Raw genomic sequence first — 23,977 nt, 5'->3', positions numbered from 1 at the left:
TTTCTGCGTTGGCAGGGTGGAATGTGTAGCAGCTACAGAGTATCTCCCATTCATAATGTAGTCTAATTAATTAATCTTCTGCTGCGCAGCAGCTTCTGAACACAATGTAAGTGTCACCTGTGTGAATGCAGCCGTCTCCACAAGTAGCCTTAGAAATCTGATACCTCGTCTGTGTTTGTTTAATATCCAGGATCTTGAGTAATAACTATGAGTTCCAACTTCCAGCTGACAATTTTGACCCCAAGGCTAGACTTTTAGAGTGTTCTGAGGATGTTTAAACACAGAAGGCAAACTTTGAAAGTGGAAACTTTATTTTTTACTTAGAAAGTCAACACACACCAGACGTACATTCTGTTCCCAACAATGACAGAAATGTGCAAGCTAAATTTCCTTCAAGTAAATGCCTCCTCTACCCCTTCTAACTTCTATTTAGAAAAATGTGTGTAATGTTTTTGTGTGTCAAGCTGTAGACTGATGGCCATGGCACTTTTGGTTGCAGCTAGGGGCAACCCACACTGCCTTCTGTTGGTTTGGAGTGTCACTGTGGATATTGTGTGTTTTGTACTTCTGAGGGTTTCATAAATTCCCGTGATACAATTATGTAAAGCCCATGCTGCCCCCTACCTTTTGGGAGTGTCATAAATATTTTATCGCAGGTGCATGGATGAAGCCATATGGCTCTAACGCCGAGAGGTGATCAACATCCTCACTCAGTGGAGGTGTTGTTGTGGTGAACTGTTGTCGTTTTGGGTTTGGTTCATTACTACTGGCCATAGTTACTTGAAGAACTTTTAGTGGCTATATGCAACCGAAATCAGCTATATCTATGTCATTATGAGTCCGTTATTCCATTAAGAAAGCCTCTGTGTTATTGATGCAGACACTGAAAGAGTGCTTGGGCTCGCCTTGCTTTCATGTGCCTGTCTTTTCCAGATGTGCATCTGGCAGTCCCAGTGCATGGGCTATCAGGAGTGCTTTGAAGAGCTCGCTGAGGGCACACCACACTATGGAGCGCAAGCGTCACAATATTCACTGACGTCAGCTCAACCGAGATGGCTGAAAGCACAACATTAAAAAAATACATGTGCGTTCATGTCAATTTCCCTGATTTAATGCCCATGCTACGTTATGTGGTCACCCCCTATGTGTAACAGGTGTTCTGAAACAGCACCTGTGACAGTGTTTCAGGGTCACACAGGGGAGGGGGTGTAGACTTATACAGGAAATGTGTTTGATGCCCATTAATTCAGTTGCTGAGCTTATTCTCTCAAAGAGCATTTTTTCTATGTGCTTTGTTCTTTCCTAAGAATAAAATGTTGTACTACCGTTAAAATATGTAAAGTGTTTTCTTCTGAATAACAACCTGCCAAACTCGTTTACCTGTACAAATCAGTCGGGCACAATGGCTTTATCTTAAACTCTTATTGTACAGAAATGCAAGATTTGCATTTACATTAGATTTGGTCTTTTCATTTTCACCGGGTATATTGTGGATTTTGTACCTCTAAGGGGTTTATCGCCACTATGGATTAAGTGTCTCTGGGATATTGAGCCTATACAGACCTGTACCTGTACAGTGCTACCCAGAAATAGACCTAATTGGTCTGAGCTGGCTAGTTCATTGTTATACTCTTGAATTTTGATTTATGATTTAAATAATCTATATTTTGTCATTGTTATATTCTCTTTTCTTTCATCAGTATAATCCCAACTACTGTTTTCATGCAGTATACTAGACTGTTTTGACGTGTTATTGTAGCGCTGTTCTTTATTTTGTTACCAATCAGACTTCCATCTTGTTTCTTGGTTAGACACTGCAAACTTATTTTATGGATTGGTTCATTACTGCAGCTGACTGCATTAACTGAACCAACCAAAGAAAATACTTTAAGTGCTTTATATTCTTCACTGATAATACAGTTTGTTTTTGGCTGAGGCTTTCGTAGGCAGGGTGAACGCAACAGGAGGAATTTAATTAACCATTCGTGCTCTTGCCAGCACCTGGCTGCCGCATGTCCAGGCCCCTGTCGTTAGCCTATCAGTTCACCGGTGCTAAATGAGGAGCTGTTAGGTGAGTTGTGAGACAGGAAGAGAAAGGCGGTACACCTGAGCCGTCTGTTCTCCTGAGAGCAGGTGTGCTGTTTACCTGCTCCAGTCAGGGGCAGTTCTCGTCTGTGTTCCTGTTTCTTTTGTACCAATCTTGTGATACTCAGAACTAAAGGGACAGACTGCTGGCGCAACAGGGACACATGTTATTGCTTACAGTTCATGTTAGCCAGTATCCAGAAATGACATTTCCTTCAAGTATCTTTAAATACCCACGTTGCCCATGTTAAGTGTCTAAACAGCAAAGCTTTAAATGGGTAGCTCTCAAAAGCCAAGGCTAGTACTCTGTCCCGTTCTTGAAGCTTCAGACTGTGGGTAGGAAATTGCTCTTGCGAGCAGAAGGTTTCAGATTCAGATCCTGGGTGGGGCACAGCCATTGTAGCCTTGAGAAGGGTTCTTAACCTGAGACACTTTTGTAAATATCTCATTGAATGGAGTGCCATTAACAAGAGAGTTCAACTTGGGGTCAGACAAAGAGAGGTTGCAAAATGATGTTGAAATTCCCTTCAACATTGTTTATCCCTCTGAAATTTCAGGTAGTTATTGTATTGTGTAAAGCTTCCATTTAATTGGGTAGCTGGGCCTGATGACAAGTAGAGATATTAAAGATAAAATTTTGCCAGGCGGAAGTGAGAAGGCATAAACTGTTTGTTCATAGTCCACGGGCACCTGAGAAATGGCGGAAGTGAAAACCTCAGAATTAAACCACACGGCGGGTAGCTTAGAGGAACTGTTGCATGTGTCAGAATTTCATCTGAAGACTAAGTCCCTGTTGGTCTGTTTTGTTTCTGCAGACCCTGCCACTCGAGTCGCGTGCCGCATTTGAGTGTGGTGGATTGTTTGGGGCTGCCTTGTTTGGTCTTCTCCCGGGTGCTCATAATCTCAAAGCTGGGAGTTGAGGGAGTCTGCTCTGCTGCTCCACGCGCACAAGCATCGCAGACACATACGCACACGTGCGCACGCGCTGTGCTGCTCTCCGCAGTTCCACACCACGCTTCCTTGTCTAGGCTGCTGGCCAGTCCTTTCTCTTCTCTGTATCTTGAATGCAGAGCCTGCCCCTGTGGCTCCTCTCTTCCTCGGCGCAGGTGCCTGTGTGCTCTCCCACCGTGTGTGTCTGTACCCCTCACAGCGGGTACGAGTCCAGCTTGGAGAACAACGTGAGTGGCGCAGGCGATCTCTGCGGGAAAGCCCTGGACACAGGATGGAATGGAATCATGGTTCCATATAGTTCAGAAATGACCCACCAGTCTTCCTCCAAGCTTGACTATTAAACAGAGCCTAGCACAACTGAAGCTATGAACGGAAGAATGCATGTCAGAGGTCATGTTATAACATATTCACGATAATAGTTGTACACTCAAGCAGCTAGATGTAGAGTAATAAATTATGTTTAAAGACAGTTACCTCTGTAAACTGATTCTGAAAGTTGATGCTCGTTTCATCTCTCATCACCGACATGATATCTTTTTTTGTCATAAGCATTTGGAGGAAAACAGTAGATGAACAAGAGCATTTGAGTATTTAAAATGAATGGTAGGTCAATATAGGAACAAAGGTTAAACTGATCTGTTTAGTTTTTTTTTTCTTTTTAAAAAGTACATACAGTAAATCCTACCAAGCCTGCTGTTGTAGATTTGAGGCTCCTCTTGGACATGGGGAAGGAACTGGAGGTGGTCCCCGCTCGTTGTCATCAGTCTTTGTGATCACCGGATGGATGGCGCTGTGATGAGATGGGAAAATCCGGCTATGGATTTTCCGGTAAAGCGCCCATACATCTTCCCAGCAGCCCAGTACCGAGACCACCCCCCACCCGACCGCGCTCCGGAAACGGGGATATACCGCAGTCATCCATCAGGCACGTGGGTGTGAAGTGGCAGCGCATTCATTCCGGACCTGTGATTTCAAAGCGCGCCGTTGACCAGATCATTCACGTATTCCTGGTGCCTTATAAAAGGCCTCAGTGCCTTTTCAGCATTGCACCCTTAAATAACTGGTCAGGTTGGCAGGCTAGTCTGAAATTTATTTTGCACGGCACCATAAAAAGCAGGAGGGAGAAATTGCCCAATACGTCCTGTCCTGAGTTAAGTGATTTTTCAGGTGTTAGGACAGCTCTGTATGACTTTTTTTTTGGAACACAAACTGCAAAAGGAGCCAGGAATGACAAAGAAGCCAGGATTGTTAATGACACATCCTTTTGACAAATGATTCCAGTTTCCTGCCTTAATCATCATGAGAATTTAAATCAAATTGTCAATTAGTTTTATACAACAAAAGTGCTTTATGGATTTTTTGATTACTTGGTAAGTTGTGTGATTCCAGCTGAATACTGAACTGTTGTTTTGAGAGCAAAAACGCACAATCATACATGACAAACTTTTATGCAGAAGAGAGCCTTATAATTTAAACCCAAATCAAAACAGTATAGTTTTCAGGACTCATGTGTTTAAGTGTTGGGCTGCTATTAATCAAGTATTGTCACACAAAGTGGACTCCTTCAAACACCACATGAGATCAAAGCTTTGTTTCTCTCACTCTCTCCATCTCTGTGCTGGGTCTGAAAAAAATAGGTGTTGCTGTGCATGACTGTCCTATCTGCAGTCTGCTATTCTTTGCAGTGTGATTCTGTCATTGCTCTACCTGCCTCAGAATCAGACAGAGTGTTTGTAGGTACAGGCCTATACAGAGGAACTGCATGCAAATCAGTCTATTCTCTTCCATGCAAAGCTAATTAAGCGGAAAAGATTACCTTTGAATTCACTGCAAATAACAAGGGGAAATGGAGCGATGTGGAAGTGGGTCGCGGGGTGGGTGGGTTTGGTCTCGTCTGGCGTTACATAATATGCAAATGCAATATTTCTAATAATGGACACAGGTGGCTCACGTGCATATTCATGAGCCGCGATATTCACGACCGCCGTGTTTTCGCGAATGTATTCCTGTGGCTTCCGGGAACGAAGAGCTGGCTGTCAGAATCCGCTTTGAAGTGCGCCCCGAACGGCGGGGTGGAGAGGAAGGAGGCGACGCGGGAGTCTCTAATGAAGCTAGATTACATGCGTCACTCTCTGTTACAGACACTCTCTGCGTCTCTGCCTCCGTCTCAGGTGAACAGCCCTCCGGGCGCAGCCTATTGAGGAAGCAGCAAATCATACGCCGGGCACACAGAGTGGGGACGTAGGTGTCAGTTACACAATATGAAATAAAGTATAAAAGTACAATTCTGTAAAGAGTTTGACACTAATGGTTCCGGTGTCAGACACTTTACTTTACTAGAGACTTGGGATGCTTGTTTAGCTTCAGCATTTATCCGCTCAGAATTTATGCCTTGGATCACTTAATGTAGACCTATAATTCTTCCTTGAAAGGACCACATATGGAGAGCATCAGCTTATATGTCTGCAATTGTGTAGCTGTTAACAACCAGAGACAATCGCTGCTGCTTGTCCTGCCGCATCATTTCTTTCTGACTGAAATTTCCCTGGGCCTTGAATGTTTGTTTGCTTAAAAGGTTGTTATTATTTATTCATGCGCTAACTTTAATAACTTACGCCCACAGTGACTCACCAGGGTGATTATTATTAATATTGCATAAAGTGTAATTGATTTGAATAAGTTAATATAAAGTCAAGTTAAATTAAAACCATGTTCAATTCAGGGAATTGTCGGTTCTCAAACTGCTCCAGTTAAGGCAGATTAATTATGGAAATGATATAAAAGACACTTTATCCGTGCATTTCAGAGCTGGTGTAAATATGTGTGAATTTCTCAACCTGGGACAGTTTTAAGAACTCTCCCAAGTCGATTGTTACAATACATTATTATGTGCTTCATCGTTTGTCATTCTGCAGTTTGTTCTACAATTTGTAGTACGGCTGCGGTTTATACATATCATTAGTTATAAAGTCAATACTTTCTTGTTCACATTTTTTCAAACTATGTTGAATCATTTTACTGTCTAGTGCATGCATTCCCTTACTTTTTTCCCATTATGTTCACTGGGAAATTCACCAGAGTGATAAGTGGATTGCCGGGACTCAAGAAAATCAATACAGTTATGACACGAGATAGGGCTTCAGTTTAATGTAGCATCTTTAATGACAGGCACCTCTTCCTGGCTTCTACAAAATGAAGACAGAATAATACGTAGCCTAAGACAATATGTTTGATTCTTGCTGTCTGAGAGTAATGCGGTCAATCAGGCAGTGAGAATCTTGTTTTGTTTTTCTTGAAGATTGAAAACTTGGGCTGAATACAATCACGTCTATTTGGAGAGATAATTTGCTTTCTCGCAGCGTCGCTGAGAGAGCGACGAATTGTCCTTTTGCCTGATTAGAGGGGTCTGGACCATACTGTGACCATCATTGTGTTAATCCAGAACAGAGAGGACGGGGGCACGCAGCGTGCTCTGTGTTGGCTGGTGTGTGTGTGTGTGTGTGTGTGTGTGTTTGTGTGTGTGTGTGCATGCATGCATGTGTACGTAAGTGCCTATCGGTGCATGTGTCTGTAGAGGGAGAACATAAATGCATCTCTCTTTCATTGGCAGTGTCTATCTAATGTGCATGCATGGACATGCATATACTGTATGTAGAGGATAAATAGAGAAAAAAAGCAAATCTGGAATTATTGTGTTGAAGCTGTTTCAGAAGAGGTGTGACTCGACTCGGTAACAATTTCATTAGAGGAATAAGAATATGATGAGCCTAGCATTACTGTAATTGTTAGAGTCCTTGTTATTATCATTTGTAGTAGTGTTGTTATTATATGATTGTGTTTTTAATTAATTTCAGCTCTCTTTGCCTAGCCTTCTTGTTCCTTTGCAGTATTCCTAAATCGAATGCAGTACACAGCAGTAATTTTACTGAAGGAAAAACAGCTTCAAGAGGCAAGTTACTGCAGGCAGGTGTAACATTTAAATGGATATTCATTAGTGGACTGCTTTTCAACTCATTAGTGAGCCATTGAATTAATGATGATAATGACGATAATTTTAGAAATGATTTAAAACAATTCACATAAATTGCCTACATTATTATGATTGCATAGTTATTTCACAGAAGTTATGCCTTGTAAAAAACAGATTCTTTTCCTTAAATTTTCTTTAAAATGTTATTATTTCCAGTGTTATTATGTCTATGTGGATTTTTCTTTCTCTGGTCCTTGGCTGTGCACCTCATTTATTGTGATTGTTTTAAACTGATCTCAGATCAGCTCCCTTGCGATATGACAAATGGCAGCATCCCTCATCCCACTGGAAGCCAATGCCAGTGCTAAAGAGATTCCCCTTCATTATTTATAAATCATTTCCTTTAATTCGCATTAATGGCGGTAATTTGGTGTATAAAAACAGGTTAATGGAAGCCATTCAGCGTACTCAGTAATGAATTTGGCTGTTGTGACACAAAAATATGGACCCCATTGCAATGCTGTAATTACTGGAGTGGATGAACAAGCAATCAACTGCTGGGCCGTCTGCGTAAATTACTGTAACAGGGAAAATAAAATCTAGTTGCTGTGTTTGCACAATAATGGGTGTGGGGTGGGGGTAGTGTAGAGGAGAGCGTGATTCCTCTGTGTGGGCTGTGAGATAAATTTTTGACGGTCGACCTGAGCTGCACTATCACCCGCGAACAGATGGCGCTGGCACCTCCTGATGGAGTCACCTCTCAGGTAATTTATCTCTGGTCGTCAGGGGTGTTGGCGTGCATGTGCCGAAGGGCAGCACGCTTAAGCAACGCGGGCCTCAGAACAACTCCTTTGAACCCAGAGCCGCTGTATGGTGCAGGGCCAGCAAAGGATAAAGGATGGCACTGGCCACCCATGATCAGAAGAGACTGTTATACAGCAGAAAGGCTCACTTTGGACCCCTGCTGAGAGAGTACAGGCAGCGGCAGGCTGAGATGAGGGGTGCTGTCTAGGGCATACAGCCTCTGGGCTAGCAACAGTGTGTCACCCAAAATCACCTAAACAAATTAAAGTACTCGTCTGTTGCCAGACCGTTACCATTTGGCTATATAAAACTGTCAGTGCTTATCAGTATGTGTGACAGTCGTAACTTAATGTGGCAAGTTTAATTATTCCTCAATATTCATAATACCCTTTGTACCATGAGGCACAAATCATTGTGCGTATAGAACCTGAATAGATCGCATGGAGTACCCCTGTATTGTCCCTATGATTTTGCCGAGCATTGCAGCAGACTAATACAAACGAATGCTAATCCTTGTGGTCTAATGTCTCACTGCCTGCCTCTGAACTGATCATCATCATTGGTTGTGGTCGTGGCCATCATTGATGTGGACTCCCTAAATGTCAGATGTGTGCCTTGTTCTTCTTGGGCTTGGGTTTCTTGCCGTGGTGAATCGCTTGCAGAGAGGTAAAGTGCTCGGAGGCTACAGATTATGCAGCACAGACACTGAGTTGTCTGCCTTGCGGCCCCTCGCGGTCACTGCTGGGTCGCTAATTATTTTGGCCGCTGCATTTCTGCATGGAGTCTTGCAGGCATCGTCGTACCACGTGTCTGTTGAATGTCCTAAGCCAAAATGCCACAGCTGAATATCCTGCCTGGGCAGCAGGCTAGCGAGATGGATGAAAGCCTGGAGGTGCATTACCCCCGTGTAGACGAGGATTCCGCCGCAACTGGAGCTGCGTGAAGCGGACCACTGGTTGCCCCCGCTGACTGATGACCTGATCTCAGTGATGTTTCCTCACTCCAAGGCCAGGAGTCGACTCTAATGGCATCCCTGGCCAAAGGTATCCTTGAGCAGTGCTGCGGTTTCCCTTCATTAAGCCCCCTCTCATCAAATGTAAATTCTGGCAAAGGTACCCTGCCCCTTTCCATTCTCCGCTCCACGTTATTTAATATAACTCGGATTTAACAAAGATTGTCGTTGACTCTGTGCTTTTTAGCAGCCTTAAGGGTGGTTGAAACTGCAAAAACCAAAGCTATTTGATTTGAGAACAGAAAATTGGGTTTAACAATTTCTCCTACAAGGCATCCGCTCCCTCTAGATGGATCTGTCTTTTAAGCTGTCTTGATAACACTATTTCTGGGAAGTCAGAGAGGTAAAAGAGTTTTTCCGAATTACCCAATTGATTGCTGCGGAGCTACTTGAGGGGGCTTCGCTTTCCATTTTATCAGACCATGTTGCACATGCCCTGCCCGACCTATCCATACCCGAGACATACACTGTTTTTAGTGGAGCCTTGACCCGCACTTTAATTTCATGCTGTTGAGCCGCTGGATGCAGGGCGTTAATGTGCTCTGTTTATGGGTCTATAAAAATGGCTGTGGGAGACGCGGGAGAGCTCTGTGCGTCTGGCGAGTATTGATCCAGCGGTTTGGCGAGTGGGAGGGAGGGAGGGAGGGAGGGAGGAGTAAGTGGAGAGAGAGTGACCATTGTACGGCTGTGGAGCCTGGCTGCCCAGAGTTTCCCCCATGTGATTTAATCCCGGATTGATAATTGAATTGCTTCTTGGAACACCCCAGTCATATATTATTCACGTTCAGAGCCAGCATCTTTGCTGCAGAGATGGAGACAGTGACCTCTGATCAATGGGCATTGCATTTGCTGTAGTAAAATTTTCCCTTTTGGAATCACCTGCAGGAGTCTTCTGGGGGGTGATTCCCAGAATGTGATGTACTCTCTTCTGCAGTTCAGCAGGTTTACACCCTCAGAGGTTAGGGACCGGTAAAACTGCTGACCTCTGTGACTTCACATCCTTTCCCTCTACCCGTATTTCCAAGCGGCATTCCATCACCATGCACTCACCACGTGTCTACGAAATACAGCCACACGTACATTGTGTCCCAAACTCCAACTGCTGGCTGACAGCCGAAAGTGAAGTCAGCAATTTCCCAGTGCCGGCCTAAGCTTCATGCTGTGGTTTAGGCTGCTGTGTAGTGCTAAAATTGCCTCTGTTCTCCTGCCCTGTGTCAAACGTTTCAGAATTCAGCAGATGACACTCATTTTCATCAACTGCCAAACCTGAGGGGACTCCGTGTCATTTAAACGGCGTTTTCTAATGAAGACTTGGCATTTTGGCTCCACTGTCGGAGATGATTAAGACCTCCGTCTCTCCATTATGTAGTAGACAATTGCTGGACCAAAGCCGAGTCTGATTTGGAGAAGGAGGGGCTGAGTAAAAGGCCAGGCACATGAAAAAATGTGCATTTGTTTACTTTGGTGCTCATTATTTTTGCAGGATTTTCAGCTCTGTCTGGATTACCCATGGTAAAAAACCCAAACAGAAGTAAATATGGAGGAGACGAATGCGAAGGTCACAGTCGTGACAGCCACGTATTGGCATGGGTATTTGGCCGGATGTTCTCCCTGCTGGGGGAGGGGACAGGGTCCTAGGTGTGGGGGTGGGATGATCTGGGAAACGGTTGTTCTGCTGCAGGCTGTCAGGTGTAAAGTCACATGAAATTAATCCTCTGTGTGAGGGAACACTCCATCACGGAGCCTCACATTCCTAAATCACCACATGGGTGGGAATCTCCAGTTTAACTCAGTAGACAGCTCAGTGGATATCTATCAGATTCACACATTTGTTTTTGCATTGCCTCCCTCTTAATGCTGTCTGATTAGGAGCTGAGAAGAGGCTGCCACTAGAGGCTGCTCCTTTAAGCGAGTCTGCCGCAGTGGCCGACCGGCTGGCACAGGTGCTGAGGCGCTAGTCTGGAGAGCCAGGTTTATAGTTCCGGACCTGCTTATCAGATGTCTCAGCGTTAGCTTCGTATCCCGCCAGCGTGGGCACGGTTTGGAAATAGCGTGGTATCGGATGGAGCTGCACTGAAGATGACTGAGCTGTTTGAACGCAAAGAGAATTACTTGCAGAATGATTCTTGGCAGGCAGAGGTGACTGTTGTGCAGGAGGGCCATGGAGGATTGCATTGTATTCTCCTGCAGATCAATTAAGGGGAACGTGAAGCCATACAGTGGTGCATTGTGGGAAGGGCCATTCTTTAGGCCTGGTTAATTTGGTGAGAAAAGGCCAGCAAAAATCCTTACATGCCAGACTTACAGCTCTACTCCGCTGCATCATTGGTCAATTTACATCATATTACTGAAGGAGGAAAGAGCATTCAAGCATTACAGAATCAGGTGTGACTCTGTGTGGGACTGAGAGTCTGAGGAGTGAGGTGTTTAGGCAGAGGTATTTCTGCATCTGCCAGGTCTGGTCACGCAGCTCGACAGGAGAATGCTACGAGCCACATTGAGTCCCCTCATCCTGTCCCCTGTAGTTAGGGCTCTTGGACAGCTTTCAAAGTGTGTGGCCGTGTTCATCACCGTGAAAGCAGTAGGCGTCTCTGTACTGATACCCTGTTTGGGCAGCAGTGATGTCAGACTAGAGCAGTCTACCACAGAATAGACTATAGAGTAGTGCTAATAAATCTTATTCATATACAGTTGGTGTTTCTTTATCAACTGTTTTTGGTTGATATTTAAGAGGAACATTCAATCCTCTGACAGTTTGTCTTTAAATTTGACTCACAGAATGTAATAGTAAACCTGCCACTGTCATGCAGTGATGAAAGACTAACACCGGCTTAACTCTATCAGCACAAAGAAAAGGATGAACCAAAGCAGGAAGCTGTGAGAGCAGCCTTAGCATGACACATCAGAGAGGAGTAATGAAACTGAAATATGCATGCACGGCGAGCAAGTGAGACAGAAAGCTTGCTGGTTCTGCTTTGTGGGATGATTTTTGGAAACCGTAATGTGGACAGGAAAGGTGCGCATAGCGCGTACCATGTGGGTCTGTGTGTGTGTGTGTGTGTGTGCGCGTGTGCGTGCGTGCAGGTGTGTATGTGCATATGTGTGTGTGTGCGTGCGTGTGCGTGCGTGTGTGTGCGTGTGCGTGCGTGTGCGTGTGCGTGTGTGTGCGTGTGTGTGTGTATGTGTGGGTGTGCATGTGTGTGTGTGTGTGTGTGTGTGTGCGTGTGTGTGTGCGTGTGCGCGTGTGTGCGTGTGTGTGTGTGTGTGTGTGTGTGCGCATGTGTGTGTGCGTGCGCTCGTGTACTCGTGTGACCTATGTGTGGGGACACAGTCTGAAGGGACAGTAACTGGGAGCTCTAATAGCTCCTCCCACAAACATCAGCTTTTCTTATTCTTCTCTTCAGATTCACTGCAGCTGATTTACTGCCCTGCCTGCTGTCTGTTTACGCTGAATCAATAAAGAGGTCACGCAGTGCTCACCCCGTAGGACTGCGTGAGGGCACTTACACGGTCTCTGCACTTTTTATTTATTTATGTAATCTTTGCTGCTCTGAATGCAGAGTATCCTCTAACTGCAACATTTGAAAAGAGGATATGTTGTGTTTTGGATGAAGAAATGACAGTAGATACTGAAATATCAGTTAGAATCTGATACAGTCTAAAGATACAGACAAAGATGCACAGAGTCGTTGCATTTACATTACATTTATTTATTTAGCAGATGCTTTTATCCAAAGCGACTTACAAAAGTGCATACAGTAAGTGCAAAGTAATTATGTAAACAGCTGTTCTCAGAGAGTCTTCTGTGTGCTAAATGTATGTATGCATGTGTGCATACTGTACATATGTGTATGTGTGTGGTTACATGTATGTGTGTGTGTGTGTGTGATGTATATAGTATTCACTTCTGTGGTGCTTTTTCTTCTGGTCCCATTGCGCCCTGTAGCTATGCTCCTATTATGGCAAGTGCTCCTTGCCTTTAGGAACAATTACGTCTGAGAAGCAGGCCACATTAATCCACTGAAGGCCACCAGGAGTGTGTGTGTGCATTAAATGGACCACCGTGATGAAGTGAGGCTTCAGCCCACTGCAGTTTTAGCTAGGGGATAGGCGAGAGTGATGGATTTAATTTCTGTATGACCCAGCTTCACCTAGTTATGGAGAGACACTGCCATCTAGAGTTTTTGACTGGGTATTGACCCTTTCCAACAGTTACTTGAGCTTTCGTCCATAGTTTGCAATCAGGTCACGAATGATTGGGGGGGGGGGGTGGGGGGGGTTGTATGGAGATGCTACATGTGTGTTCAGGCCTTCTTTCTCGCCTGACCCTTGACTCAGACCGACAGGATGTGTAATATGCCAGTAAGCATTGCCTTATTCCGTTGGTGTTGACTGTGCCCTGTCAGGTTTTCATTCATTACTCAATGTGACAGATTTTAATTGGAATTCCTGCATCGCGTAAAGACCTCAAAGCAGCTGGTGGCTGTGAGTGAGCTGTTCGTTAAAGAAACCTGCACCGCGAGGAGGCGGGTGGCTAGCTTCAACCGCTCAGAGCTTGCCTGACTGGATAGTCACATGATTGGATGAGCGAGTCACATGACACGTCCGGAGGCAACGCAGCACTGCTCCCCATGATCTCACCTTGCTCTCAGTGAGAACAGGGACAAACATATAAACAGAAAGTGTGTGTGTGTGTGGGGGGGGGGTCAGGTTGTATGAGGACACTCTCATGAGGGAAATACACTGGAGAGGAGAACATTATTATTATTTATTGGTATTTTTCCTGCACATACAGTACTACTGGGGGCATATTTTACATACAAAGTTCACATCACATTGACACAGGCATCAAATGCACAACAAATTTGTACTAGTTGTGTACATACTGTAGCACATTGTCCTAGTTTAATCTGGTGTTTGGAGACTCAGTGCTTTTAGATGTTTGTGCAGTGTGTGGCGTGGAAGTTAGAGCTCTGGACATGGGTGCTGTGGGTTTAAATCCCAGATGGGAGATAGCGCTTGGACTGGGTACTTCACCTTGATTGAAGCAGGTAAAAGCTGGCTATACAGGTCTGTTCCTGAATATGAAATTATAAGTATGGTGCATTGCCCTTGATAAGAGCATCTGAGACATGAGTAATCTGCAGGAGATAAGGCAATATGTCCAGCTATAATAATGTAATATAATGGCAGACCTTTCTAGAGGCATTGAGTACTGGCAGCCCGAGGGTAGATATATATTCGATATGCATGGCAAACTGCCAGGCAAGACGCTGGGAGTTCATGAAACAGAAGCAAGGCAAGCAGCCTTGCCAGTGTGGAAGGTCTTGCTACTGTTTCTACTTTTCAGACTGAGAGCACCTGCCCTGCATCAAATGGACTTACTTTACACAATACTTTTTACATGGCAACAAGAAGATTGATTGAAAACTTGGACACTATGGACACTTTTTATTTCTTCCTGTTTTTACTCTTGTATGTGTGTGTGCGCCCTGTGAGGTTCTCATAAACAAACCTCACAATCATAAGCTTTTTGCAATCATGTTCACCTCTAAACAGTCTAAAGTATGGTGTGTGTTGCTGGGAGGGAATTGGATAATTGGTACATTGGTTAGTTGAGAAAGCACACCCACCAGATGTAAAAGGTGGGTTATGTGGAGAGAAAACAAAAGGAAGCAAGGACAGCACTGGGTAGGGTTTGTGATTTACCCTTCTTTTTAAAAGAAGTTTTTTTTACGGGAGTTTTGGCCTGCTCCTGGTCGGGCAGGTCCATGGTCCCTCTCTTGCTCTGTGGCTCCTTACAGCCCTTCTGTCCGTCTCTGTTTTCTGTTCCCCCAGGAACAAGCGACCCGTATGTGAAGTTCAAGATCGCAGGGAAGGAGGTGTTCCGCAGCCGCACCATCCACAAGAACCTGAACCCCGTGTGGGACGAAAAGGTCAGCCTGCTGGTGGACAGCCTGCGCGAGCCCCTCTACGTCAAGGTACGAGAGCCACGCCTCCCAAAGCAGCCAGGGCACGCCCACCCCAGTTCGGGGGCGGGGGGTATGGATTGGCCCCTAGGCTAATGAAGGGCTCCAAACCATGGTAAGCCAGATATCAGCAGGGGAAGTCGCACCAAACAGCAGAGCCATGAAGAAGGTTAAAGGTTGCATGATGACAGCGTGTAGAAAGCACTGTAATGGAGTGTGACTATTTTTTAAAGCCCAGCAAAAATGGCACCTTCCTGTGGAAAGGATGTGCAGGTGCATGAGAGCTAGAGCATGTTGAGACTGAGTCGTTGAGGTTTGTAGGTCAGAGAGGTGAGTGGCAATTATGAAGGAAGTTGGGGACTCATTTTACAAATTACGTGCATACTGTTCAGAGTCCTCTAATGACTGTGGTGTAGTTGAACAGTCAGATCAATATTAATGAGAAGCTCTCCAGGGGGAAGTCAGGCAGTAATAAACAGCCCCCCCCTTCAGTACAGTGTTTCAAAGTTCTCCACTCTGACTGTGGAGTCCTGTTGCAGGAAAGATGCATTTTTAAAGAACTGGTATGGAGGGATAATGGAGAGAAGAATGAGTGTGTGTTTCAGGAAGTCCAAGTGGTTTTGGGTTAATGCTGTCGGTGAGCTTTGAGAAAGCTGTCTAGTATTTAAAGCACTTGTTTATTTTTCTAGTCACCTCTGTGGAGTTAAACGTGATAAGACCTTGGAAGTAGCGAAGAAGAAAAAGTTAGGCCACGGATGCAGCATATTTAAATTCTGTTCTGCACACTTCTTCAGCATAGTGGTCATTTTTGTCTGTTGAAGGGCACCTAGATATGCTCTAGAAAAAACAACAACACAGAAAGGATTTGGTTGCACATTTCAAACCGTGATGAATCTACATTTTAATGGCCGCTCACTTGGTCTGTGCTTAATATTTTCCACCTGCGACAATCCCCTGGGCTTGATTTCAAATACCTCTTGACAATTTGCAGAAAATGGAATTATTTTAAGTTTCCAATTAACTAGAGCCCTAGGTGTCCTTTGAAAACCCTGATTCATTATATCACCGAAGTCCAACTTCCCACGTCTTATCTCATTCCCGATTCAGTTCTGCATTGATGTAGGTAGAATATGCCCGTCAAAGAGAGCTGTCCAACGCTGTCTGTTCTCTGGCTTCTGTTTAATTAGCAATGTTGCAGAGGTGTGGATTTGTGCATTATGCAACCGACTTAACAAGCCTAAACCAGAGGGATGTGGGTTTTAATTCTGCAAGAGATTTTGTTAATGTAGCTTTGAGTTATGCAGTTTTAAAAAATCCTGATTCAATATCCTTATATGCAATGAATATGTGTTATATATTAACACTTAAATTGCTCTATGTAGAGGTGTCATCTTAGTAAAATATGTTGAACTCTGAATAATAATTTCACAGATTTATATTTACAATGTTGTTGTCTTCATTATAGTACAGTAAGTATTCATATTTCAAAGCCTTTTTGTTTGAGTATTTTAAAAAAGCATCACCTCTTCTGGTTTTTGAACTACTGAGGCTTAACTTTCATTGTTTCACCTCTCTGTGTCTGTGAATTCCATGGAGATTGCATACGCGTTTCTTATTATTGTGACTTATTCTCCAGAAACTGGCTTTGGTTACTTAAATGCATGAACACAGAGTCTCATGGCTAAGGTAACCTGCAGATGTAGTTTACTCAGGCTTGGTTGGTTGGTGTTGTGCTGAGTGAAATTTAAATGTATAATTGTATTGGCAGTATGCTAGCTGCCAATACAATTATATGCAATTATACAATTATATGCTGACAGGTATGACAATTTGCACAGTGCATTCATAAATATCTGCCTTTGAATAATAAACATGAATGGGTTATTTCAGGTCAACTGCTTGCACAGTCTTTAAATTTTCAGGTGCATTAAAAATTAAAATGTAGATTTCTGATGAAGTTACCCTGCAATGCCGTGTAATACAGTGTAATGCCGCATTGATGCTATGCTGTTGTAGGTCTTTGACTATGACTTCGGCCTTCAAGATGACTTCATGGGGTCGGCCTACCTGTACCTGGAATCCCTGGAGCATCAGAGGTTTCTTTCAGCTTCCCTGATGACTTCTCCCTGTCTGTCTCACGCAATCAGCTTCTTTTTATTAACCGTGAAATTCACTCTCCTCCTGTCATTCTTTATCCATTGGCTTTTTTTTCCTTCCGCCTGGCTGGAGGCTTTCTCACCACCTTATTTGTGGTGTGACATTGCCATCTAGTGTTTCAGGCAGATGTTGCATTCCCTGTGCTTGCATGTTAGACAACTGCATTCTCAGGTTTATTGCGTAGTATGTGGCCAGATCCATTTTAATCCTATTGACTTCACCTTCTCTTGCATGTTTTGTTTAAAAGCACAATGTCGCTGCACTCCAGTGCATGTATAATGGTCAGGGGTTGACTCTGTCTGGAGAGTGAAAATGCACATCTCTTTTGTACCAACCTCTTGCCTCATGTATCTTTCATATCGTGCATATAGGTTAACATAGTGTAAACATTGCAGAAATATCAAGTAACTTTCTGCTCATTAAGTAGGTAGGCAACAGCATGCTGGCAGCACACGCTTCTTTAGCTGCAACATTGTTGTAGTATGAATTTCATACTTTACCAATGTGGCAACTAACCAGCTACCTAATCGGCCATGATCAGCTAATGGGCCTTGACACTTACAAATACAGAAAGAGTGTGTGTGTTCTGTGGCAGGACCCTGGACGTGACCCTGGACTTGAAGGACCCCCACTACCCCGACCATGACCTGGGGACCCTGGAGCTGGCCGTCACCCTGTCACCCAAAGAGGGGGACTTCAGAGAGGCTGTAAGTGACCCTCCGCTCCCTTTGCCTCCTTTCATTCCCTCTCTGCGTGCCCTCTTGAGCCTGTGCTCCTCCCACTCTGCTGTGTTTGGCTCCCTCATGAGCCCTCTGCTGTTTTTTTTTCTAAGAGGAGAAGGTAAAAGGTGAAAGGTGAGAGGTGAGGAAGCTGCAGCCTAGGACTACATACTTCAGGGAACTGTGCTTAGGTCATTTCCTGTTGCTCACACCCTTCTTTCCTGGTCAGAAGCTGATGGGGATGACAGTGTGGAGTTTGGCCACTAAATACTCCAAAGTACAGAAATTGGCCCATGGTGTCTTACTTACACCAAACCTCACATCTGCAATGATGCAATGTGAAGAAGCTTGATCTCTTGGGTATGATTGGTCATGTCTTGGAAACAGCTGGTCGCTGTTGGTCTTCCTGATTAAAGGACCATGAGCGTTGCTTTCAGGCCACCACGCTAGGCTGTTTGATTCCTTACTCAAACAGACAGCCGTCTGGCCTCCTCTGCACAAGGAGTGACTCGCAAGGGATGTGAAACGGAGGGTCCAACTGTGCTGTCCTCGGTGGCTGAACAGAGGGCTCACGCCCAGGTTCACCTCAAACTCAGGAACACTGTCATTTCCTGCAGCAAGAGTCGTTCTTCAGAATCTGCTGTTCTCTGACTGTGCTCTACGCTTCATGAGCTCGGTTGTTGTCTAACCCTGTCTGATGCAGTAATTGACAGTAGGTGCAAAGCACTGAATATGACTGTGTTCCCCAACAGAAAACAGGGCCCAAAGTTCATCGATGGAGGCCTTACGTAGCGACAGTGAGTCCGGTGGTAGATGCCAGTAGCCTACATGATCCTTATTGGTCCCTGCAGCCAGCGTCCACTTGCACCAAACTAGTCTTAGTGTCCCACACCTGGACCCTACTCTATACCCTGCTGTGTCTTAAAATGCTACCCAGTTCTTAAAAAGAAATAAATAGGTATTTTTGTAAAGTTATTTTGTATACATGAACTTCATTAATGATGGAAATTTACTATGTATGATGTTACTTGGTTTTTGATGTTAAGTTTTCCTATTTCCCTAACAGTAGCTGTCAAAAAGAGTGAATAGTTATTTGTTTTGTAATTGGCGCAAAGGTCATGTTTGCTTATATAACACTGAAAAAATCTAGTCAGACTCACAGTGACTTTGCATATGCCCTCTGGTGCAAGCCGGTATTAGCACAGCCACTGTGTTTTGCATAGTGTGATTTTTTTTGAGTCCTGCACCAGCAATTGTAAGTGTTGTGTCAGCTGTAAAATTAGTACATGTTCACTCACAATTCTAAGGATCCTCTTTTCTCTTTTTGATACTTACTTTCCCTCTTGAGCAACTTTCCCTTTTTTCCCCTCATAATTTTCTCTTAAAGTAGCCATGGCAGTAAATTGACTTCAAATTAGCCCATAGTGCAGAAATGTAGACAGTTGTGAAATGTAGTTTAAGGCACTTGATATTTATAACTCCGTAAATCATTTTGGGTTAAGGCTCTGTAAGATTTCATTTTAATTTCAGTATTTTTCCTGGATACTCTGCAAAATGCTGATGTAGCAGCTTCTTAAAGCTGATAATTCATTGCTTTAAAGAAAATTATAAGTAAAGTCTTAGCTGACTGAAGCATAGCCACAACCTGAAATTGATCCATCTGTCAGTTTTTGGAAATTACTATGATAAGATTCAGAGTGCACTCAGAGTGCAAAAAATGTCCACGCATTTCTCATGTGTTGAAAGCAGCATAGCAAAGCACTGTTTAATTCTGTTCCTTCCCTTTATTTAGTGTTTCAAATTTAATGAATTTGTTTTTACAACAAAAAGATTTTGTTCTTTTAACTGCGTGTGTTTCATCAGACATAGGAAGCACTCATGGAACATATTTTATTCTGTTTGATCTCTCCCTGAGTCTCTAAAAAATTAAACTTGTCAGAATAAGCTCCATTTAGCAAAGCTTCACCTGCTTTGGAATACTCTCATGTGAAATATTACAGATGTTTACCTTTAATTCCTGTTATTTTCTGCCATCTAGTGGTGGACGGGAAAACATAACATGATGGATAATATTGATTTGGCCATTTACACTTCCCAGTCTTAGATGCCAGGTCTGATATTTCTGCAAAAATATGCATGGTGATCTATATACAGAGGTTAAACTGAGGCTGTCTTTACAGAGCGGATCACTTTTTTGGCATTCTTGGGTGATATTCTGTAAGTATTGCAGTACTTGGAGTGAAAAGCAGCGATGAAAACATTCAGAGGCCAATCCTTTTAAGTGTAGCATATACAGCAATATACCTTGTTTTTGACAGCTTTTCCCCCCGAAATTGATCACACAGATTGAACACTCTGATCAGGAACCAAAATTGACCAAAAATTCAATGCCCTTGTCCTCATATGGGAGGATTCCAAAGCGCAAAGTGTGTGTTTGTGTGTGTGTATCAAGCACACATATATACCTGTTCCCCTGTGTGTGCACAGTATATATGGGTTGTGGGTAGTAATGTGTTGGCCGCGTGTGACCCTGCTCCACCCGGGCTGCCCTCTGACCTTTGACCCCCACCCCCCCCAGCCAGGGGTTATTTAACTGCTTTATCTCATTTACAGACCATGCTATTGAGAAGGAGCTGGAAAAGATCCAGTAAGGTAATGCACAGCATGCCCCTCCCCCCGCCCCAGTGCTCTGTCCCACGTGAGGAATGGGTCTCGTCCCCCGCGTCTTCTGCCTGTGTCTCAGTTCGACAGTCATCTTTTCAGGCTTCAGTCAACTTTTTTTTTTGGTTCCTCCACCATTTATTTTCGACGAGCTGCAATATATGGTGTGTAATTACCACATGCTTCTTGCTGCTAGGAGATTGCGTGGAGAGGTACACGCATGTGACAGCGGTGATTTAATTGACAATATATTCTATTCAGGTGAAGAAAAGAGTACATGCTGATTTGAAGTATGCAACTGCAATATTTATGTTTTTATATTTATATTTATTTATGCAATATTTATGCTGTTGTTTACAGTAAAGCAGTTACAATACAAGATGAGTGACACGAAATTGGCAAAAAGCCTCCAAAATGAATCCTTTCTCCAGTGTGTGTCAAGGAAAAATATACATTTTTAACAAACAGGTAGAGCTATTTGTTGTAATTCTTATTTTTTGATCTCATATTGATTATTGCTTGCATATGTTTTCCATCGAACCAAAATATAAAAATTCTCCACAACTCCACAGCTTATGGCTGGACTTGTTCAAGCAGGATTTAGTCCTGGAGTATGTCAGCTTTAACATGTCGGTCCCATTGGTGACAGTGGTCCATGGGCAGTATATTGCAGCTGAATAGTCAGAAAATAAAGCATTCACTTGGCTCCACGTCTGCTGTCATTGCCATACCTCTCCGTCTGCAGGGGGACTGCGCAGCTGGGACAGCACTGTGTCGTTTCAGCTGACTGCGCAGTTTTCTGATCTGGTAGTGGGAGTGGAGTTTGTATGGGGGGGTCAGGACCACACCCAGCGCCACTGGACAACCAATCAAATCAGCCCTTCCTCAGGAAAGGTTGTGAATTGAAATGATGGCAAGGGTGGTGAATGAGAACAGGGGTGCTTCAGTCAGTAGTACACTCGGGGGGGGGGGGGGGGGGGGGGCTGGGAAGTGTGGTTACTGTGGATTCCGCAGTTAGGACACCTGGTTGCAGAGGTATGCCTCACACCGCACATCCTATGATTTCCCATCTTGTCTTGCGACTTGATCTTTTATTTCCCATCTCGTTCTTCCAGAAATGTCTGCTGCTGTGTTTTTTTTCTTAACCAGGAAGCACGCTGATCTGGGAATCAGTCACTCTCTCTGGTCTCTGCATGTGAAACAAGTCTGTCTCGTCACCAGTCATGTTTGGTATTGGGATTTGACATCACAGGGCTTGCGTCTTGGTCGTTTTAAGTGTTACCAGAAATCTGTTCTCTAGAGTTATTTCAGTTATGTCAGCATCAAGTGGCTCTCTGACACATTAAAGATGGCGGGTAACACCTTGCTTTTTACCTCACATGAGGCTGAAGCATGCCATTACAGAGGACTTATCAGCGATGGGTGGGATGGATGTTTGTACATATCCACTGGTGCTGTTCAGGTTAACCACCTCTCCCTGCGTTTTGATGTAGCTTTGACAAAACACATCAGGAAGGACACAGAAAGATAAAAGGGTTTCTCTGTGGAGCGTGGAGGACGCCCTGCCGAACGCTGCGTCCATCCCCACCTTTGAAGCTCCAAATTGGGCCAGCGGGGGCGTGACTGGGGAATTGGCTGCAACGCCAACAACTTCTGAACAAAGCCCTCTTCTGAAGTCTCCATGTTTATTTTTATATACGTCTCTATTTAATGAAGCCCATTAAGCAAACATCTTAATAAATGCGTGCAATACAATAAAAACAATTACACCGCCGGTCGCTGTGAGTTTAAAGAACACAGCCCAGCCCACTTTTCAAAGTGCTACTTTCTTTCCGAAGTTGAAGAGTTCACAAACACACAGCGCTTTGTATTTTGTTCCTAATTTAATTGTTTTTTTTTATTGTGTGATTTGAATCCGCCTGTTATTTTTAATTGTCTTGGCCTACTTTGGCCCAGGTTTTTCATTTCAAATCCAATTCTTTGGCTGTTGTTTTACGTAATGAGCGATCTGTAGCAACAAAACAATAACAAGCCCTTTCAATTAGGTCTCCACTGGAAGACGAGCCTGTGTATTTCTCCATTTGCATACTGTATGTTCGTGTGAATAATATATCGAGCAGGAATATTCATGTTAAGTTCCACTCAGCCACTCTCATTGTTTAATGTCTGGAGAAAATGAATTAGAGGCTTGCTGGAGATCAAAGCTCCATGATGCAAGGGAGAGTTTGCTCAGAGTTTAATCAAATTCATTTGAAACAAAAACAATGCAAATCAGTTTTCAAACTGTGGAGAAAAGATAACTTATATAAATGCTTTTGTAAGACAAATAAGTACAGACTTTTCTCCCTTGAATAAATAAGCGCACTGTGTCTTCTGCAAAAGGTTAAAGCCGCCTTTTTAAGCTACATGAAATGTTGTAAACTCAATCAAATCAACTTGACTCTCCTTTTTGAAAAGATCAGCGGCAATTATGTCTGAATGTAATGTATTATAAAGCACTTACAGATGCAATTTGGAACAACAGGGTGCTGCTTTAATTCAGGCCAAGAGGGAGCTCCATCCAAAGACTGATGACGGTGGTGCTGAAATAGATAATGTGGCGATGGTGGAATTCAAAGGGAAGATTTGCTCAGCTCCATTACTGCAGAGTGATAGTTTGCTTTACTCAAGTTTCTATACTCAGTTCTGTCATCCCTGGTCTACACGGCACAGACTCTGAATAGAGCAGGGATGTCGGAAATAGACCAAGGGCTCAGACAATGTGCAGGCCCCAGAAGAGGCTGTGTGTGTATAAATATGTGTGTTTGCATTGTTTTGCCGAACATTGCAGGTCCTTGGTTTTTGTGTCCTGCTGTGTTCCGATTCTTGATTCTTTTGTTTGTTGTGTGTATACGTGTTTGTGTGTGTGTGTGTGTGTTTGTGTGTATGAGGATGCTTGTTTGTATTGTTGCATCGAACAGTGCAGGGCCTTGGTTTTTGTGTCCTGCTGTATTCTGTCTCTGTGTATGTGTGTGTGTGTGTGTGTGTGTGTGTGTATGAATATGTGTGCTTGTATTGTTGCACTGAAGAGTGTAGGACCTTGGTTGTTATGTCCTGTTGTGCTCTGATTCTTGTGTTTCTGTGTGTGTGTGTTTGCGTGTGTGTGTTGGAACAGCAGCAGCAGAGCCTGAGGCTGTCGGACGTGCACCGTAAGGCCCAGCTGTGGAGGGGCATCGTCAGCATTAGTCTCATCGAGGGGCGCGACCTCAAGCCCATGGACGCCAACGGCCTGAGTGATCCCTACGTCAAGTTCCGCCTGGGACATCAGAAGTACAAGAGCAAGGTGCTGACACTTCTGTTTCTGATACACTTATACCCCTCTATTACTAGTACTATTGTTTCTGCTGCCATTATAGCCTACTACCACTAGTACTATTGTTTCTGCTACAATTATAGCCTTCTTCTACTGGTACTACTGTTACCATTGTAGTGTACTGCCACTAGTATCACTATTACTGCCACCATATGCACAACACTCTAAAGTTTAGCTCCAGGTTTAGCTTTAGCTCCAACCTCAGATTTAGCTTTGGGTATAGCAGTTGTATGCTACATTCTGAAAATATCAACTCCTGATCCTTCTGAAAGGGGCAGTAGACAGTTGCTGTGCTTA

The 23,977-nt window shown here is 43.9% G+C and overlaps 1 protein-coding gene across 10 annotated transcripts in view; it reads left to right on the top strand.

Moving 5' to 3' along the window:
- Positions 1-23,977, top strand: part of mctp1a (multiple C2 domains, transmembrane 1a) — a 154,593-nt gene that overhangs the window by 51,884 nt on the left and 78,732 nt on the right. For 5 of the 10 annotated variants that reach the window (XM_036527388.1, XM_036527384.1, XM_036527392.1 and 2 more), the window contains exons 3-7: positions 14,661-14,803; positions 16,808-16,887; positions 17,544-17,655; positions 20,281-20,319; positions 23,483-23,650. In XM_036527388.1, coding sequence (XP_036383281.1) covers positions 14,661-14,803; positions 16,808-16,887; positions 17,544-17,655; positions 20,281-20,319; positions 23,483-23,650 — 542 coding nt within the window. The remainder of the gene's footprint in view (positions 1-14,660; positions 14,804-16,807; positions 16,888-17,543; positions 17,656-20,280; positions 20,320-23,482; positions 23,651-23,977) is intronic. The other 5 variants (XM_036527389.1, XM_036527385.1, XM_036527391.1 and 2 more) reach the window with 3 other exon arrangements.

Source organism: Megalops cyprinoides, chromosome 4 (genome assembly GCF_013368585.1).
Source record: "Megalops cyprinoides isolate fMegCyp1 chromosome 4, fMegCyp1.pri, whole genome shotgun sequence".
In the NCBI taxonomy this organism is placed as follows: Eukaryota; Metazoa; Chordata; class Actinopteri; order Elopiformes; family Megalopidae; genus Megalops; species Megalops cyprinoides.
Note: the sequence above shows the minus strand (reverse complement) of the source record. Positions and strands in the feature narration are given on the sequence as shown.